This window comes from Microtus oregoni, unplaced genomic scaffold (assembly GCF_018167655.1).
Source record: "Microtus oregoni isolate MIOR12 unplaced genomic scaffold, Mior012 000010F_ref0000083, whole genome shotgun sequence".
Taxonomy (NCBI): Eukaryota; Metazoa; Chordata; class Mammalia; order Rodentia; family Cricetidae; genus Microtus; species Microtus oregoni.
This window is the reverse complement of record NW_024543069.1, coordinates 2,204,500-2,224,528: the sequence shown is the minus strand read 5'-3', so window position 1 is coordinate 2,224,528 and position 20,029 is coordinate 2,204,500. Positions and strand designations below refer to the sequence as shown.

Here is a 20,029-nt window from a genome sequence, read left to right as displayed (position 1 = left end):
TACGCGTTAATTTAAGTTATAAGGGCTGGTTAGGAACAAGCCTAAGCTGCAGGCCAAGCTTTCATAATTAATAAGAAGTCTCCGTGCCATTATTTGGGAGTTGGCTGGCGGGACAGAGAAAGACCCATTACAAACCTGTTAAAGTATAATACTAATGTACAGGGAACAATTTCCGATATGTAAATCTGGTAATTAACACATGCTCTTAATATAGCTTTATGGATATTCTTTATCATCTCTCCACACTTTTATCAGAACGTTGTATTTATTTCCTTAGCAGTAAGAATGACGCTTACCGCTGTGTGTGGTGGCACACGCCTGCGGTCTGAGAGGAGGAGTTCAAGGCTAGCCTAAGCCACTAAGTGAGTCGGAGACACGCCTGGGCTACGTGACAGTCAACCTCAATTCTGCTCCCACAGCACTGTAAACAAACAAATTCCTTTCTGGACTGGGCGGTTCAGTGGTAGAGTAAATTATCCATCACATACAAGACCCTGGGTTCCAGCCCCCGAACAATACATAAGACATGTTTATTATACTAATATACACATTCAAATAGATAATATTTTTAATTAAAACTTTTCTTTGACATATAGCCCATACTTAAAGGCCAAAGTAGATATATTAGCATAACAGGAATCATATGAGAGTTGAAAAGGCAAAATAAAGGAATGACTTTTGATTCACAGACTTAAATCATTCATTCAGGAGAAAGTAAGGAAGTACCATAGCCACGGTGGCGCACACCTGTGATCCTAACACTAAAAAGCTTGTTGCAGGAGCATTGTCAGAAGTTCAAGGCCAGTCAGAGATTGCCTCAAAAAAAAAAAAAAAAAAAAAAAAGAAAGAAAGAAAGAAAGAAAGAAAAGCATCCTACATTTTGTTTGTTTGGAAGTTTAAAAAAGTTATTTCACCAGGAAGCCTCAGACCTATACATTTATCTCCTCATTTTTCTGTCTCTGAGTTAGAAGGTATCATGTAAGATGCAGTTTTACTGTGTAGGCCAGGCTACTCACAAACCCCCAGCGATTCCCTGCTGGGGTTAAGCATGGGCACCGCCAGGCCTGGCACCTTTTGATTTAGCGAATCCTGATATAATTATCCGGTTGTACCATCAAAACCCGGATTGGACTGTAACAAGTTTTAAGTGTTCAAAGAAGATCATATTAAACTATAGGTTACAACTTCTGGAGGCCTGCTGGGAAGAGATCTTTACCTCTAGAAGTGAATACCCAGAGAGGAGGATGGAAGATAGGCTAACACTACTGCCATCTTTCCCATACGTCTTTTGGGAAAGGGGGGGGGTGGGGCTAGAAGAAATAGACACAAATGGAGATTCATTGTGAACAAAGGAGAATCAGGCTTCAGACCAGATTCTGCATCTCGGGGTGGCTTCAAGTTTGTAAGCAACAAGCAAGACCGTTAATGTCACTTCCTGGCCATCAGGTTAAAATTTTACCAAGTATGGCTGCCTCCTTTTGAAGACTAATCTTGAACAATCTCATTACTTACTAACCTATGGGTTTATCTGATGTTAACACAATCACCTGCCAGCCATAAAATAAGCTTCCAAGCCGAGAGGGCGCCCTCCTTATTGGAATTCTACCCGAGGACTGCGGTTCAAGTTCAACGTGAAGGAGGAGAAGGAAAGGGGCAGAAAGCCCGAGAAACCCAACACTCTAGGGAGGAAAGGTTCTGCTGGAATGAGAAGCCTCAATTTATTAAGACAGAAAACTGCTCATTAAAACTTGTAAATTAAAAAGCCACAAGTACGGACATGTACACCGAGGAGTTGTGTTCGCCTTTACCTAGAATGGAAACAGACCTGTTGTCTAATTCTCTCACTAAATTGCCACCTCTTGCTGTGTTTGACCCCGGACCGGGGCATCCTTCCTCCCCCTGCACTTCCAGCTCCACCCTCATCCTGTTCGCCCTTCCACCCTCCGGGGCTCTGGATACTTGGCATCCGTCCAGAGCCACTGCGGCTGGAAAGGCAAGGGGAGAAATTACTCTTATTATCCCTGTTTGACAGATAAGGAAACCACCTCAGAGATGTCATTTGTGGCTTTCCCAAAGCAGAGCTGGGACAGAATGCTAGCCTGCTTGTCTCTGATTCCTCTCCCTTTCTGGTTCCTGTGAGTTTAGCACTGGTGGGTCTCAATAAATGTAGGCCCCCTGGCACACTAAGGTGGGGCAGTCCCTCCAGAAATGAGGACAGGTCTGTGAAAAGCAGCCAATCACAGTCTGGCCAAGTCTTGGGGCACCCCTAGAGTTGTTAGTGTGGGATGCCCGGTGACATCATGTTCTCACCATGCAGATGAGCTTCCAGGAGCCTAAGCCACCCCAGAGAGGCAGCCAATATGCTCAAGTCAAGGGCAGCTGGAGCCTGTAGGAGATGTCCCCACAGTCCAAGCAGTTTCTGAAATTGGTCACAGTCAGCCAGTCGCTAAGGAAAACCCTGAGCTGGCCATGGCTGATCAGCTTACGGAGAAAACAAAGGCCAGCACTTCACCCAAACAAGGAACAAGAGACAAGCGATAGCACTTCAGGACAGCGCCTGTGCTCAGGCACCTTGGGCTTCACCTAGTGCCTGATTCTGCTGCCTTATCAAAGGGGATCCTTAGAACAGTTATAAAGGTGTTTGTTAAAGCCCTTCAAAGAGGGTTATCACGGCCCATGTAAGGAGCTTATCTCACTTCCCAAACGCTGGCTGCCACAAAGCTAGTGTTTCAGCTGCAGAGCCCTTGAGGACTGGGCTGAAGCCACACACAGTGGCACTTGAAAGGGAGCCCAGACGGCTGTAAAAGTTAAGTCAGAGGGGACAGGCTGCTGAAGCTGGGGATGTGCCAAGCCAGCCACGAAGGCACTGTCACCTCTCCCTCCCACCTGGATGTGACACCAGCCCCCTCTCCTCTCTCAGACAGGCATAGAACCCAAAGTCTGACATGCCCTGCAAGAAAAGGGCCCTGCCACGATGCTGAACCCCCAGCCCACCGTTCCCATGCTTTTTCTAAGCAGCAGTCATTACAAAGCCCCACCTCCCGTATCCTTTACAGGAAGGAGAAACTGTTTTAGTTGTAGGGAACTGTGTATAATATTTAGCATCGTGACCATTTCTAGGTGTACGACTCAGTAGCACTGCGTGTATCCACGTGATAGCTATGATACCACCCAGCTTCAGAGTGTTCACATCTTGCAAGGATGAAGCCCTGAACCAATTAAACAGTAGCTGTCTGTTCCCACACCTTGCCCTAGTCAATGACCCTGGATGGTACTTTCTATTGCCATGAGTTTTTGCATCCCCTTTTTCTACCTTGTGTGCGTGTGTGTGTGTGTGTGCGCGTGTGTGTTCATTGGTCTGTGTAGGCCAGAAAACAACCGCCTGAGTCAGCCTTAGGAACACGGTTCGCCTCCTTTGAGACAGGGCCTATCATTGGCCTAGAGCTCACCAGTCAGGCTAGACTGGACAGGGTCAGTGAGCCCACGTTGTGAGGATTACCGGCATGAACCTCCACACTCAGCATTTTCATGGGGTCCCAGGGATTGAACTCAGATCCTTGTGCTCTGGAGGCAAGCACTTAACTGACTGGCCTACCTCTGTAGCCCTTCAGGTTCCTCTTCTAGGCAGAATTAGAATTCCCATGGGTGGTGGGCTTATGTCAGTTAGCAAGTTTTCAAGGTGGAAGAACAAAACGTTCAGTCACTTGGCGTGTTGTTCCCTTGGTGGTGTGTGTTCCCCTGGTGGCGTGTTTCCCTGGTGGTATGCTTCCTTGGTAGTGTTTCCTTGGTGGAGTGTTCCCTTGGTAGTGTGTTTCCTTGGTGGTGTGCTTTCTTGGTGTATGTTCCCTTGGTGGTGTGTTCCCTTGGTGGTGTGTTCCCCTGGTGGTGTGTTTCCTTGGTGGTATGTTTCCTTGGTAGTGTGTTCCCTTGGTAGTGTGTTTCCCTGGTAGTGTGTTTAGGTTTTGTGGTTTGGGTTTTTGGTTTCCTGGTGCTGGTGGTGAATCCTGGCCTTAGCATTACTAAGTAAGATCTTCAACCTCGAGCCAAATCTCAACCTTTTAAACCGATTTCATTTCACCATATGAAAGGGGGTATCCTTATATATACCAGTCACCTAAAATGGAGGCTCAAAACCTGAAAAGCAAATAGATTGCCTTGCATATATATTGTTTCAATCTATACGCTCTATTTCATTCTACAGGTCTTGAGTCTGAGCACTTCCCAGAATCTCAGAACACACTAGGAATGTAGTCATGACTCCAGGAGAATGACCGGTTCTCAAACGAGGGCGTGGGAGGATGAAGCAGCATTGCTCAGGGATCTGGAAAGAGCCATCACCCCGGCAGCCTCCCTCCCTGCTCCTGACTCCTCCCTTCCCTCTTCTCTCACTTCATCTACAGTGCCAGCATTCACTCACTGTCACTCGTCATGGGGAGCTGGTGAGCTCCAGTTCTGACCAGTCCTCCCTAGGACAGCGGACCCTTCCCCGCGCTGGGTCATTCTGCTTGTTTGAGTCTCCATTGGTTTTCTTTAAAGTTCACTGACTTGATAAACCTTAGTGTTATCCGTAAGCATCACTCTAGGGGGTTAAAGCAATGGCTCTGTACTTAAGAGCACTTACTGCTCTAGCAGAGGACCCAGGTTCAGTTCCCAGCACCCACATGGCAGCTCCCAGCCACCTGTAACTCCAGTTCCAGGGATCTGATGCCCTCTCCTGACCTCTGAGTTTTCCTGAATGTATGTGGTGCATGCCCAGACATGCAAACACATGAGTGAATAAATAAACAACAAAAATAAAGTATTTTTTTAAAAAGAACTGCTCAGATTGCAAAGGGAGATAAAAACCCAAGTAACAGCTGCGTTTGAGAGACAGAGACTCAACTAACCCCAGTGCTGAGAACTCAGGACATCAGCAACTGATGGACAGGAACTTGGTTCCTTCTCAGGGATGGCATCAGTGAGCTGTGAATTGAAGTCTGAGCTGAACCTTTTATTAGGAGACCCATATATATCAGTGTATCTCCAATTGCTTTATTATAGCTTAATTACCATGACACCATCACATCTGTGATCTCCCAAGTTAATTTTTAGTAACAAGCATATGAGGATGGTAGCATTTCATAACCTTCTGCCCCCAGTTTACTATTTTAAGTGCTGTGCCTTCTATGCCTGCCATTCCCAGACCAACATCTTCCCTACCCTCCAGCGAATTCTTCATCCTCTGGGGCAAAATGGAACTTTCTAGTAATGCTCTTGTGAGCCCTTTAAAATGAAAGCCAATCATATACTACCAGGCCACTTCTATGTGATGTTATTATATGACAAGGGACCCAACCTGCTCCTCCGCACGTCTGAACCTCCAGAATTATGGTCTGTTATAATGTGCTAGTGTCCCGTGTCTGGGCTTGGAAGCAGGCCTCCAAGGAACACACCACTCAGCATGTTCTCCAGGGCACCCGGACGGAGGGTGAGGACTATTGCTTTTGACCCTGGACTCCACTCACGGCAGGGTGAGCTGGAAGATTTATGGCTGATCTTTGTCAGAGAGTAGCCCAGCTGAACTATAGCTTCTATAGGAGATGTACCCGTCAGAAAAGGAAATGGCACACACCAGCTCATTTTCAGTCATGCTAACCGTAATGTAAGATATTGGAAATAACCCCCAGTGGTCTCTTCGGTGGCAATGTCAACTAGCACGAGCTGAAAAGGGCCATCCTGGCGCTTGGCTATGATAGCTTTTTAATATGCTGTCCCTTACGGTCAGACCCACAAGTGTTTAAAACACCATCTCTGCACCCCACGCTCACAGCAGCCACATTCACAAACAGCGGAAGCAACACAGCTCTCCAAGGAAGGAGGGATTTATAACCGAATGTGGGATAAGCCTACGGTGTAATATCGGTGGACTTGCTGGTGCCAGGCACATGCCGCAGCTTAGGTGAACCTTGGGGACATCAGGTTAAGGGCGATCAATCAGCCATGAAAAGACAAAACGCTACACGGATCTACTTCTGTGGGATACCTGGAGTAATAAAACTCACAGAGACAAGAAGAAAAATGGAGCTGCCAGGGGCCAGGGTTGCGGGGGGGGGGGGGGGGGATGAGAAGCCCTTGTTAAACGGGTATGCAGCTCAGGTTTGTAGGGTGGGCGGGTTTGGGAAATGAATGGTGGGGTCTTCACCACATTATGTATGCACTCGATATCCATTCAACTAATAGGTCAGGTAGTGAACTGTATATGTAATTTACAATGAAATATATACTTTTAGGGCTGAGGGTTCACTCACACACACACTCTCACACACACAACTCACACATTCACACACATACTCACACAATCACTCAGACACACACACACTCACACACACACACACACTCACACACTCACTCACAGACTCACTCACACTCACTCACACTCACACACACACTCTCACACACAACTCACACATTCACACACATACTCACACAATCACTCAGACACACACACACACACACACACACACACACACACACACACACAATCTGTTCCGCAGTAGCACAGGTTTCCAGTCCCAGCACTCCTGTGTAAAGGTGGGAAGCAGAGACGGGGCAGTCTCTGGAAGCTCATGGGCCAGCTGTCCCGGTATTGAGCTGTGGCGAACAAGAGAGCCCCTGCCTCAAAGGGTCAACGGAGAAGTCCGATCTCCACCCACGCGCCACGGCATGCCAGCGCTCCTCAATGCAAATGATAGGCAAACGCACGCAATTTAAAAATAACTCCTGCGAAAAGGAAGTTAAAGAAAAAACACACACGCCTATGGTGGAGGCTGTGGTGGCGGAAGAGGGTGGACAGAAGGACATGGGCTCCTGACCTTTGCATCTGGCTTGGAAGCGGACAGCTCTGTTTGTGTCGTGACTATTACGATTCGCACAGCTTGCCCGTTCCCCCTCTCAGGGGCTCCACCCTGCTCTTGGCCTCTCAGGTGGACAGCAGTAAGCTGCCCTTAACACCCTGAAATTGCCCCAGTTCCTCTCAGCTGAGGGCTGCCTCCCCAGGGGCACATCAAGCTGAACCCCTTCTGCTCTAGGTGTTTCTCTGGGACATACGCCCCAAGTCCACACACACACACACACACACACACACACACACACACACACACACACACGTCCAGTCACCTCAGTGGGGAGAACTGGGAGACAAGGGTGAGACGTGACCGGCTGTGCAATCAGGAACCTCTGCTGGAGCGGGGCCAAGGCCGGGGCACTAAGGAAATGACTTTTGAGTCCCTTCTGCTACTGAAAGGGCAGCTGACCAATGGAAGGACAGACAGAAAAGCTTGTGATTGGTACTGGTGACACCACGGCCTCTGGTGACCCACTTGTCCAATGCACTTCATAGTTTATGAGACACAATAACCCTGGTCCCTGGGCTCCCTGTATCTGATAAGAATGCTCGCAGCAACTTCAGGGGGATCGTACAACCAGCTTAAAAGACACTCAGGACCTGGTGGAGGGAGTTAACATGTTCCTAAGCCAGGAAGGGAAAGAGGTCAGCAGTGTTGGCTCAAGAACTCAATAACGCAGGGAGTGATGCTTTGCCCCAGGCCCCTCCCACTTTCTTATCTAGGCGACTCCATCGATGACCTATTTTCTCTGCTCCTTTACAACACATTTAAAGCAAGGGACTTATATTTAGTTGTATATGTGTTTGGTAACCTAACGGCTGTTTCCCCCTTCACAATAACACATTTAGTGTTAACTGAAAACATGCTTCATTAAAAAAAAAAAAATCTGTCTCAAAATAGCTTGAAGCTTGGCTCTTTAGAAACCCGTCTCCACAAAGGCCATAACTGAATTCGGAGATCTGAGACAGGGAGGCCATCTCCGAACACATTGCTGAGGGCACACGGATGGGAAGGAAGGACTCCCAAGGCCGCTTATCACAGGGCATTTGACCCCGGATGGCCCCAGCTCATCCCAGAGAGCTGAGCTCCGGCAGCTCAGCCTTCCACCCCAGGGGAGACCCCAAACTCTAGGCTCCAGCTGAACGTCTCTCCCAGAGAAAACTGCACCACGTTCGCTAGCAACAGGGTGGTGCTACGAGGCCAGAGCCCAGCAGCCCAACACATATGTTCTCTGTATGAGGTCACAGTCCATGGGGATGCCTGGGAGGATCCCACGCACGCGCACTCCCTACACTTTCCTGCAGTTTCCAGCGCATCTCGCTCGCATGCTCTCAGGGAGATCTCCCAAATTATCAGAAACACGCAACTCCCACACAGAACAGCAAGGCCCCTGCCCCCTCCCATCCTCCCATTCTCTCACCTCTTCCCGGGCATCCCTGAAGGATGAATTTAAAGATCCTCCTCTCCTGGGGAGAGAAGCCTTGGAGGTGTCTTCTTGCTGCCCGAAAAGCTCCTCGATGGTCTTCTTGTCGATCTGGTAGTGGCGCTGCTGCTTGGCTGCTAAGGTCCAGATGTTGGTCTTGCCACGCACTTGCTCTTCTGGAATGGTTTTCCAGAAAAAGCTTCGCATCCGTTTCTTCTTACCCAGGGAGCTGTAGCCATTCACGTGAGCAACCGGGGGTAGTCCGGGAGGAGGAGGAGGGGGGATGAGAGGTCCCCCAGGAAGTGGGGGTGGAAGAGGAGGAGGTGGGGAGGGGGAGAAGGCCTCCCCTGAATGTGGGCAAGGTGGAGGTGGAGGTGGTGGAGGAGGAGGTGGAGGAGATGCAGAGGGTGATGTCTGCCCAGTCATGAATGCAGCTGCCGTGGCAAGAGTCCCATTTTCTTTATCGTTGGCCAGGGAGACACAATTCATAACATGCATAGTACTGTTGCCTTCTAAGGAGCTAATTCCTTGACCTTGGAGAAGCAGACACAAACATCAAACTCGGGTTGTACTTCTGGGCCCACGAGTCTGCTGCCAAAAGAGAGGGCAATTGTGCCTCATGTCAGCTTCCAGACCTGCGAAGACGGAGCAAATTCAAAGTCAGTGCTGGCAATGGCTTTCTCGCCAGCTTTTTCCCTTCAGGTACCAGGTGGCCCACATGGGTAGGTCTTCAGGTCAAGAGAATATCTCGAGGAACACTGGAACAAACTTGTATTTTTCTAAGTCCAAACCACATTTTGTTTGCTACTCGGAAAAACTGCCAAGGAATCAGCAATAAAACCAATTTGGAAATCTCCCATTAATCAATGAAGCATGTACGTAATAGTGCCTGCCATACGATCAGGAGTATTCCCTTTATGAATAAACGACTTGTTTACCAAGAGGTGCCTTCTTCTCTTGGATGATCTATCCCAGCCCTTGGGGAAACTGCCCAAATTGCTGAAGCGTTAGGTGCTTACTTAGTGACCCTGCCTCTTTCCAGTCTGGACACGTTTTCTCCAACCACTGGGTCAAAAGGCATCTTCCATGTTGAAGGGAGCAGGTGGGGCACTTAGAGAAGACAATAATGACCCAGTTTGTTTCCCTGGAGCCAGGGTCACCCTGTTCCTGCTCCACAGGGTGATGCGGATCCCCAACTAGAGACAAGGGTGCCAGGCATATTGCATCACCTCACTAAACCTCCATTTTCTCCTCTGTAAAATTACAGTAATTCAATGACTCCCATCACCCCTTCAAATGCTGTCACCTTAGAGTCTAGAGAAGTCACTCTTCAGAGACCCTAAATGGGTCACCCGCCTTTTGCACAACTGTGACACTATTACAGAGAGGCAATGCACCTGGACACACTGCCCCTACCAAGTTCACCATGTATCTAGCCCCTCTCCACACAACTCACTTATCTTGGAGACCTGGATTTGCTTGGACCTACAGATGTTTGGTTTTGGCTTTATATGTATGGTTGTTTCTAACCCAATTCAAAACAGGGTTAAAATAACTACATTTCTCATAAGGAGGAGAAGGGGTGAAAATCTGAGGAAGGAGCTTTTTACATGACTTTCCCGGCTATAATTATCCACTTAGGTCATCATGGTTAGAGCCTCGACTTGCAGACACACGTGGATCCCACAGCGCTGGGTTACACAGAAGGAAACCATCTGATATCGCTAATTCAGACATTATGAAACATTATACATACTACCACATGTAATAGGCAGGACTTCCTGGGGAGCAGGAATGGAGTCTGGGAACATTTTCTCCTCAGAGCCCAGCTCCTCAACTTCTCAGAGCTGCAGTCTGAGCAGAGGCGGGGGATGACCTCACCTATGTTTCAGCATTTTTGATCTGTGAAATAGGAGAATACCTTTTCCCCCAGCTTGTGTAAGAAAAATGTGCTAACTCAGGAATGTAGTTAACTATTTCTAATAATTGTTTATGTGCGCAGTTTCCCTTTATCTTTGCTACACGTCTGGGGAGGGCTCTGGATAGATGGCTCAGTGGTTAAGAGTGAACACCACCCAGCACAACCTCCTACCAACAAAACCTTCACCAACTAATTCATTCTCAACCTCTCTAGGCTACTTCACCAACTAATTCATTCTCAACCTCTCTAGGCTACTGCCCAACAACTGTACACCCCTGTCATGTGACTCCAGCTCCAGGGGATCTGACACTTGGGCCTGTAGAGGCACCTGTACTCAAGTACACATATACATGCACATACATACACATACATGCACTCATATACATACGCATGCATGCATTCATGCAATGACACACTTATACGCACATATACATGTAGTTAAAATAATAAATCTGAAAAAAACCACCACATCTTGGGTTTATGGATGAAATGCCAAAGTCCTGGCTGCTAGAAACTTATGTAACAGCTTCACTTTGCTATCAATGGTTGTAAATAGTGAGATTTCCCCTCTTAATATTCAGTGGCTACACGTTAAGTTGTTCATCTCTCCTACACAACAAATACACTTACGAAACATTTAACTGTCTGAAGTTTGTTTATTTATTTTATTTGTGATGCTGAGGAAGGAGCCGGGCCCTTTTGCATGCCAGCCAGGCAGTCCTCCATCAGCTGCTGGCTTATAATCCTTTCTTATTTACTTTAGAGCTGGGCATTCAACCCACACGCTAAGGATGTGTTCAGGCCCTGGCAATATAAGTACTGAATAGAAAGTGACATTCCCAAGTGTTAATTTGATACTGTAAAAATGATATCCTGTGTACAATTCAGTGGTAACAGTGTATTCAGTTGTCACCACTGGGTACTATCTAAGTAACATTGTAAGTATGTATCTAAGCTGACTTCTGGTTCAGTGGTAACAGTGTATTCAGCTATCACCACTGGGTACTGTCTAAGTAATGTTGTAAGTATGTATCTAAGCTGACTTCTGGTTCGCTAGCCATGGAACTGGCTTTTAGAAGGGGTTTTCATAATTATCATCAGGGGCATAACTAGGCTGTCTTCACAGTTGGCACCCCGAAAGCGATCGTGACTCACTGTCAATTACAGTTTATAGTCACATTTGAACTCCTCTTCCTTCAAGACTGTGCAGGTACTTCTGGCAGTTCATTCTTACATATTTCATACACTGTCTGTGCATGGAATAACCCTTGAAGAAGCTGCAAACTCTCCAGTTCACTTCTGCTTCCATATATACCGATGTATTGATACATCATCTCATGCCACCCCCGCCCAAGTGCTGGAGACTGAACACGGAAGCTGCATGCATGCTGGGCAAGTCCCCTAACCCAGGGCCCTGAATTGGATCCCCAGCACTGGGAGGTGGAGGGAGTTGAGGAGGGGGTAAATAATATATTGTCTGACTTGGGAAGTAATACTTCATTCTGTATCAGCTAAATAGACTTAAAGGTATGGGATTAAAGCCCTCAGTGCATATGTAGAAACACTAAGTGAAGAGGTTGGATATTCAAAGGTGGTGTGACGTCATTAATCTTCTGACATATAGCCCCCAAAGGACTAAGACTTTTGAGTACTGTCCTGTGCACCACCAAGTACCAGATAAAAACTTGCAATAGTTACAAAGTAACACACAGGAACTGCACATTGATACAATTCTGTAACTGCTTCCCACCCTGAGAGAAGAATGCTACTTTAACAAAGGAAAATGTATCAACTGTCCCTGGTCCTTTTATCTGGCAACCCCCACCACATTCAAACATCTTAGCTCCCCAACAGCGTCCAGTGAGTCAGCTCACTGGCAATGATTAGTTACATGCAAATGCTTTTATTCCCCGCTACTTCAATTCTGCATCCCTGCTCCCACTGGGCAGGATTTCCAATGTTAAAGAGGTGACAGGAAAAGGAGGGCACAGATACCATTCTAACTCCTTCCGGTCATGTGGTGTGGTGTTAAAATAGAGGAGGCACAAAAAATATTCTATTGCACTGTCCACAGTAGAGATGACACTGCACACTCTCAAGGACGCTGGGAGAAATGCAGGTGATGCCGACATCCTGACAGATGACACCCCCTTGCCTGCTTCTCGCAGTTGGCAGTCGGCACCAGGGACAATGGGTCAGCCCGGGTTCTGTCTGGGAATCATCAAGTATCCCATCACTCTCCCCAAGACAAACAGAGGCAGGCTTGTCTTTAACATCTCCCCAACAGGGGGACCTCAGCAGCAGGGAGGAGGCTGTTGAATGAAGGGCTGTCACAGACTCTCTGAAGACAGAACCCATCTTCGAGTCCTCTGAGTGATAACCATAGTCCCTCAGAGGTGGGGTTGCTGTCCCTCCCTCTGGAGAGGATGCTGCTCAGTTGAGCATCTTCTAACTTGGATTTCAGCATTTCACCTGAGCGTAGAATCAGCCAGCACACAGGGCTTGAGTAAGAATGTCCCTAAGAGTTCCTAAAAGTGTTGTCTGGCTCTTGCTTAACTGCTACCCAGGGCTTTCTTAAAGGAGGGCCGGCACCGCTCTGTTCCACAATAATAAAAAGTGACGCGGAGCCAGATGGCTTTCCTCTTGCATCCCCGCATGTCACAGATGAGACCTGGGTTGGAAGGGCAGGCCGTGCAGCTGATGAATTGAGGACAGGCAAAGGCTGAGCTACACCATATCCTTAGACGGGAAGAGGGGGATCAGGGGTGGGGAATGTTCCCTTCTTTCTTCTCATCCCTTAAGGAACACGCCTCCACCCCGACCTGTCTTTTCAAGCCTTTTCTTGGTTAAGACAGACTGTGAGTTTCCGAGCAACACAGGCTGGCTTGACACTTCAGCGGCAGCAAGAACCCATGATGGCAGGTTTAATCTGTCACATCATATAAACAAACATTCACAGCTGCGGGAGGTGCCTGTTTCTGAATGCACATTTTCGGTTTCTTCTCTCCCAGTCCCCAAACTAGGAAGAATAGGCACGGGAGTGCCAATGGATGCTCCTGGAGAGACAGAAGCTCCAGAAAGACAACTGGGGACTAGATAGAGCGTCTGCGGAGGGCCCAAATTAAGGCAGAATTTCTTTAAACACTCGCTTCAGGTCTTTAAGAAAGTCTCCGACCAGAGAGGGGAGGAAGCAGCCAGGGCACCATTTCTTTCCAATCAGAATGAAAACATTTATCTCCCAAGTCTTTGCCCACCACTTTTTTTGGTCCCTAGTACCGCGGATCCACTCACCAAAAGCCCCCCCCCCCCCCCCCCCCCGGTTTCGCCGGCTCCTACTGTTCTTAGCCAGTATCCCCGAAGGCCACCAGCGTCCAGCAGCCTCGCAGCCTAGGATCCCGGGACAGCAGGAGGGCTCAGGGTGGGCCGTCCCGGGTCGCGCTGGCCCAGAGGCCGCCTTATCTGGGCTGGGAAGACGAGCGTCGAGGCGGAGAGACGCCCACACGCGCCGCGCAGGCTCCGCGACTAGGACAGTGGGAACAGCCCTCCCGAGAAGGGTTCGACCCTATGTCTCCCGGAGGGCCCGGGACGCCCCAGTCCCGGATCGCTTAGAGGCCACTGGAATGTCCGCGCCAGCTGCGCAACCCCTACGGACTTTCCCGGTGCCGCCCCGACCCGACCCGACCCGACCGGACCCGGGATGGCTCTCCCTGTCCCCGGGGTCCCCGCCGGCTTCGGGCGCCCAGCTCTCTGTGGAGTCCAGGGTTCGAGAACCCGTGGCCGCCAGCCGCTTGGACTACCGCTGCGGCGACACCGTGTGGTCCCCGGCGCGGGCTCCGAGGAAACGGGCTCACGGCCGCACTGCGGCTCTACACCAAGAGAGAAGGGAAGAGCCCGCGACAGAAACGCAAAAAGGGGACTCGGGTTGGTGGCTGAGACCCTGGCACGCGCAGGGACCGGGGGTGACAGCCAACCCGCCGCTTCTTCCCCACACTTCCACAAGCGCCGGCTCCACTTCGGATGTGAACTTCCAGAGAGGTGTGCAGGCGTGGGAAGCCCCACACCACGGTGGTAGGGGCGACTCCTCGCTGAGAGGGCTCCTGGACCTGCGCGACCCTCGCTATCCTAACCCCAGAGATCCCACCCGCGGACAGCGACTCACCGAGCTCGGGGTCAGCCCGGCGCGTGTGTGCCTCGGGGCACAGGGCCTTGAGCTCACGGACCAGGTCCCCGGAGTGGGGTGCAGAGCTCCCTCTTCCCCGCATCCTCCCCGTGCTCCCGCTCTGCCCGGCATCCCCTAACCTAGCCTCGCGGCTCGGGCTCCGGCTCCAGTCCCGTACTCACCGCGCCCGCGCTCCCGGCGCCCGCGCAGCCTCCGCCCGCTGTCCCGGCGCCGCCGACTCTCCGCAGGACTGCAGGCCAGGGACCGCGAGGGGGCAGGGCGGCGCGGAGGGGCGGGGCCGCTGCAGGTAACAATGCTGCCTACCCGGCTGCTCCGGGAGCCGGCCGCAAAGGGCAGCACGCCCTTTCCTGCTCAGCTGCCTCCCTCGCTCCCCCTACCACCCGACACCGTGCTCGCCCTAGCCAGCTCCGGGCTCCTGAGACTCGAAAGCCGCTGCCCAGCACGCAGCTCCTGGCACCTGAAGCCCCCGGCGCGCGGACAACCACAGAGGGAGATGGAAATTGCTGCAGGGCGAAGATGAGCCCTGCGGTCCTAGTGGAACAAGGGAGCGAGGGGGAGGCGCCCCGTTCGCTACCGAGCAGGTCACCGCTTTCCACAAAGAAACCTCTGCGGCAGTCTCCTGGACACCCTCCCCTGCGCTCACGCATGAACACCCCGCACTCATTCGTAGGCACGCACGCACCTTCTTCACACACACACAGACCTCCGCGCGCCAGAACGCTCAGCTCCACAATAGTTTCTCCCCGGAGAAATGGGTAGCGCTAGGGGAGCTCCCTGGCGGTCCAGAGCATTCTGACGGCCAGGTCCTCTGTGCTGCACGCCAAATTGTTTTCCTCTCCCTCCCCTCCCTTTCCTTTATTTTCTCTTTTCTCAATGATGGTAACAAACTTTTCAGATTTATTAAAGAAAAAAAAAGTATGGCAGACCTGGCTGAATGAAGGAGCTCTGTCTGCGAACTGGGAAGAGTCCGCCCACTCGTTGAAGGAAACAGGGAAGTCAGTCTAACCGCATTTTTTTTTTTTCCAAAGTGACTTGCGACTACGCCAGGCAGAGAGAAGTTGAGTAGTCAAAGAAAACTTATCCTGGATAAACCGGCTGCTGGCACCTCAGCTGCTGGGGCGGGAGGCGCCCTCTGCGGGGAATGAAGTCATCCTGCCCTTTTCTGGGTGCGCCCAGATAACCGAACAGCGCTTTCCCAAGCTCTGAGGACGGACGACTTCCAGCTGATTCCACCAGGTCCCCAGCTCCTGGACTCCGTGACATAATTCCTCGCCTCCTACCGCGAGCCTTGCATAGGAAAAGAGAAAGTACTAGTTCCAATCGTTCCACTATCTAGACCCCCAAACGGTGCCTGCCTTTTTCTTGGCCTTCTTGATGAGTTTTGGCCATTAATATAGTTCCCGATTCAACACGTCCACCCACAAACACTGAAAATATCAATGCCGGTCTTGGGCTGGGAGCTCATGTCAATCCAAATGAATATTGATTGCTTCCCAGGTCAAAGAGTAGCAAGTGTTAAGTGTGAGCTGCAAGACAGAGTCTTTTCCCTTTTCCCCCTAATTTTACTATTTATTATTATTATTGTTATTATTATTATTATTATTATTATTATTATTATTATTATTATTGAGACAGAATCTATGTAGCCCTGGCTGTCCTTAAACTCTCTCTGTAGCCCAGGCTGTCCTCCAACTCAATCTGCGTGGGTCACCAGGCCAGTCCTCTTTCCCCTTCTTTAGGCAGCCAGACCAATTCCTTCCTTCACTGTAGCGAGAGAGCTGGCTCTCAGAGCAGTCCCTTTCTGCTGCCTGTGGACCAGCTACTCCAGAAGCTGAGGCAAGGGGATATTTTGAGCCTTAGATACAACACGGTGAGATGAGAAAAGAAGGAAAAAGCCACTTCAGAGGCGTCAAGCCCAGTGGCCCTTCCTCCTCCCTTTGGCCTTTAATCTCCAGCTCCGCTCTGACCCATGGGCCTCTCTAGCCCTCCCTGGTGACCCTTCTTCTCCTCTGAGTACAGTCACAAGGCTCTTACTACCCTTGATCTCCCATTGTCCATTATAATCCCATGGGAATCATTTCTGACTTTACTCTGGACGCCTTCTGGAAAGAAAAGCAATAAAATATGAATAACCATGGCCTTAGGCTCCCATCCTTGGGAAGGGCCCAGGGAAACGAGAGCCGATCGCCTCCAGTTATACCAGGGACTTAAATCCACATCCGACTGGTGGTGGTGTCACAGTCCCGATTCAATGCCTGGAAGTCAGTTCACCTTCCCCTTAAAAGCAACACTCTCCCCTCATTCCTTTTCCTGACAGCGGGCTGAGGAGGCTAAAGTGCCAGCCTTGGTTCTTTGCCTTAGGCCCACGGCCACCATGCTAACTCTGAGTAAGACTGTCTGTCCATCTGCTGCCCACCATGTGTGGGGCACCCCAGGTCTTACTATCAATCTTCTGCTTTGTTTTCCACCCCAGAGAGGTATAACCGGACACCTATGTCCTGAAGCTCAGAATTCTTCCCCGTCTTCTCACCAAATCTGCCCACTCACCCAGAAACTGTTGCCAGTTGCTGTGTGTGCAGGTCCACCTCACAGCTTCCCATATCTGTCTCTAACCTCCTGTAGAGTCATGTGTACGCAGATGTGACCTTCAGTCTGACAAGGCAGTGGCACCCTGCATCTCCTGCCATTTGGGCTTCCCTTTCCTGGAAGCAGCTCGGTGTGAGGCCCCTGCATGGACAGGTCTTGTTTATTTCCACTTGCTGTTCTTCTGCACAGTAGATGGTCTGATGGAGCTGGAAGGGGCACAGCTCTCCAGGCGAGGGAGGCAACACGTTCATATACTGTCCGCCACACACATGCACGCATGCCCTAGGCTTGCTGTGACCAGCAAAGGGCTTTGTTCCATCTATGCTGGGAAAATGTGCCGGCCTGCGGGGAAAGCTCAGAAGGCTCCTAAAGCAGGGTGCCTGAAGTCACCAGGTTTGTGGCTGAGAGGTAGCTGCTGCCGCTGCCCCTCGACATGGAATGGAGGGTACTGTGGCCAGCATCTAGTTACTTAGCATGGCATGGGCATCCCCCAGGACCAGCAGAACATCCTCTGGGATATTCCTTGTTCTCTGTGCAGCTTACTCTGCCCTCTTCCAAAGTGGTCCTTCCAGAAAGTTCTAAAGTTACATGCCTGTCACTGAATGCATTTTCTCCCTTCTGGCTTTGACTTCTGAGATGCTCTCAGCTTGTTTTTTTTTTTTTTTCTTTCATAGAGAGATTGTATTTAATCTGTCATTAGGAATCACTGACTGAACAAAATGTTCAAATCGGCATGACTCAATTTCGGCATACATTCTAAAGCATATCTCATCATTAAAAAGCAGAATTATTTGCTAAAGGAGTCAATTTAGCCTGTGTGCTGATTCCACAGGTCCTTGGATACACTGAAGTCAGCGCCCCAGGCATGCATTTGAAGCAGCAAGCTGATTTTAAGTCCCCCTTTCCCTCGCTCCTCCCACATGGCTTCTCCCATTTTTATGATACAGACTGAGGTTTGCTTAGCTCAACCTTCTCTTTTTATTCTTTATTTCCTTTTTTCTTTCTTTCTCTTTTTTTCTTTTGGTTTTTCAAGACAGGGTTTCTCTATGTAATAGCCCTAGCTGTCCTGAAAGTAGCTCTGTAGATCAGGCTGGCCTCGAACTCACAAACACCTGCCTCTGCCTCCTGAGTGCTGGAATTAAAGGCGTGTGCCGCCACCACCTGGTATTACCTAAACCTTTTCATCTTATTCTTCCTAAAAGATATGCCTGATGGGGTCACTTGTTCAGATTACAGGCTGTAGTAGCTCTGCCTCTTAGGAGCCGAAACCGCCCAAAGGAACAAATGGCCAATTCTGTAGTTAGACAGACTGGCAGATAAGCGAGAGACTTGAAGACGGGCACACTGTTTCCTCGGGAGGGTGGAAATCTCACAACAAATAGAACCTGCAGGTTGTGGCTGTCAGTCTGAATGCAAACTTGATTTGAAGATCTTAAAGGCAAAATGCAAATGCCATATTCCGATAATCGTCCAAACAACTTGTGAGGTCCCCCATTGTTATTCCGCATGTTTATTTTGTGGGTGTGAATGTGCACGTGCCTCGGTGTGCCTCTGATGGTCAAGGACGACATCAGTCGCTTTTCTCCTTCTATGGCCTGGGGCCTAGGGATTGAACACTGAGTCACAGGCTTGGCTCCAAGTGTCTTTAGCCACTGAGCCAGGCTCCACTTGCTCTAACGCTTTTCCGAACTACCAAATGCCATCTTATTTCCTCAGGTTACAGACTTTAAATAGTAAGTCGTCTTTAAATTTGGGAAACGTTGGCTGGGCTGTGGTCATTAAGAGGGTAGAACTCTGGTGTGTCAGACGCTAAGTAACGACTTGCCAATGCACTACACAGAAAGAGCTTTCTCCAGGTTCATATCCATGGCAGCGTCAACGATGTCTCCCTTGTTATTGTGCAGGTACCTGTCAGTAAGTGGTGCTTTGTCTGAGATAAGGGTCAAGAGATTAAAAACAACTCTTACCCAACACAGGACTGAGGTAACAGATATCTGAGGACCCTTGTCCCTACCTGCCTATGGAGCCCATTTTCTCCCCTCAGGAGTGTGTGAGAGTTCGGGATGGTGAGGACAGAGGAAGAGAAAAAAGGAGAAAGTGATAGTATTGTTACAGGTTGGATGTGCTCAGAAAGCCTTCGCCCATTCCTATTGTTTTAGTTTACCCCCAGTACAGCACAGCACAGCACAGCAAGGCACACACGGCACAGCACAGCACAGCACAGCACGGCAAGGCACAGCAAGGCACAGTAAGACATGGCACAGCACAGTACAGCACAGCACGGCACAGCACAGCACAGCACAGCAAGGCACAGCACGGCACAGCACGGCACGGCACAGCACGGCACAGCACAGCACAGCAAGGCACAGCACGGCACAGCACGGCACAGAACAGCAAGGCACAGCACGGCACAGCACGGCACAGCACAGCACAGCAAGGCACAGCACGGCACAGCACAGCACAGTGTAGCACAGCACGGCACAGCACAGCACAGCACAGCACGGCACAGCACAGCACAGCACAGCACAGCACAGCAAGGCACAGCAAGGCACAGTAAGACATGGCACAGCACAGTACAGCACAGCACTTTTCTTATCCACCTCTCCAAACAAGCCAGTGGGCCTGGATAAGAAAGAAGTTAGAGTGTTTGCCTGCAGGTTTATTTTGCTACTGGCTTTAACTTTTCGAACTGTTTACCCTTTCAAGAAGCTAGAAGAACAAATAGAGTAATTTGAAGCTGTAACTCTCACAGTATAAGCAGTTCCCAAACAAACCAAGGAATCAGCAACAGAACATGTGTGTGTGTGTAATGCTATGTGAACATTTTGAAGTGAGGTAGAGGTAGGAGAAAGGATCGCTTATTGATTTAGTAACTTTTAAAAAGTCTCTTTATGCCCCTGGGAATCAAGGGTATACTTTGGTGAAACAGCTTGGGAGACAATGCTTTTGTAGTCAGTCTCTGTTTTTAATAAGCAGGTTTAATAATCATACTTAGGCGACGATAGCAAATAAGACCAGCCCATAATAATCTGCCT

The 20,029-nt window shown here is 49.7% G+C and overlaps 1 protein-coding gene across 1 annotated transcript in view; it reads right to left on the bottom strand.

The window, feature by feature from the left end:
- The window catches only part of Fhdc1 (FH2 domain containing 1), a 38,141-nt gene extending 23,527 nt beyond the window's left edge, over window positions 1–14,614 (bottom strand). Inside the window, exons 1-2 of the mRNA XM_041658879.1 lie at window positions 14,570–14,614; window positions 8,305–8,942 (exon numbers count right to left, since the gene is read on the bottom strand). Coding sequence (XP_041514813.1) covers window positions 8,305–8,805 — 501 coding nt within the window. The 5' untranslated portion in view covers window positions 8,806–8,942; window positions 14,570–14,614. The remainder of the gene's footprint in view (window positions 1–8,304; window positions 8,943–14,569) is intronic.
- Between the last annotated feature and the right edge of the window lie 5,415 nt (window positions 14,615–20,029).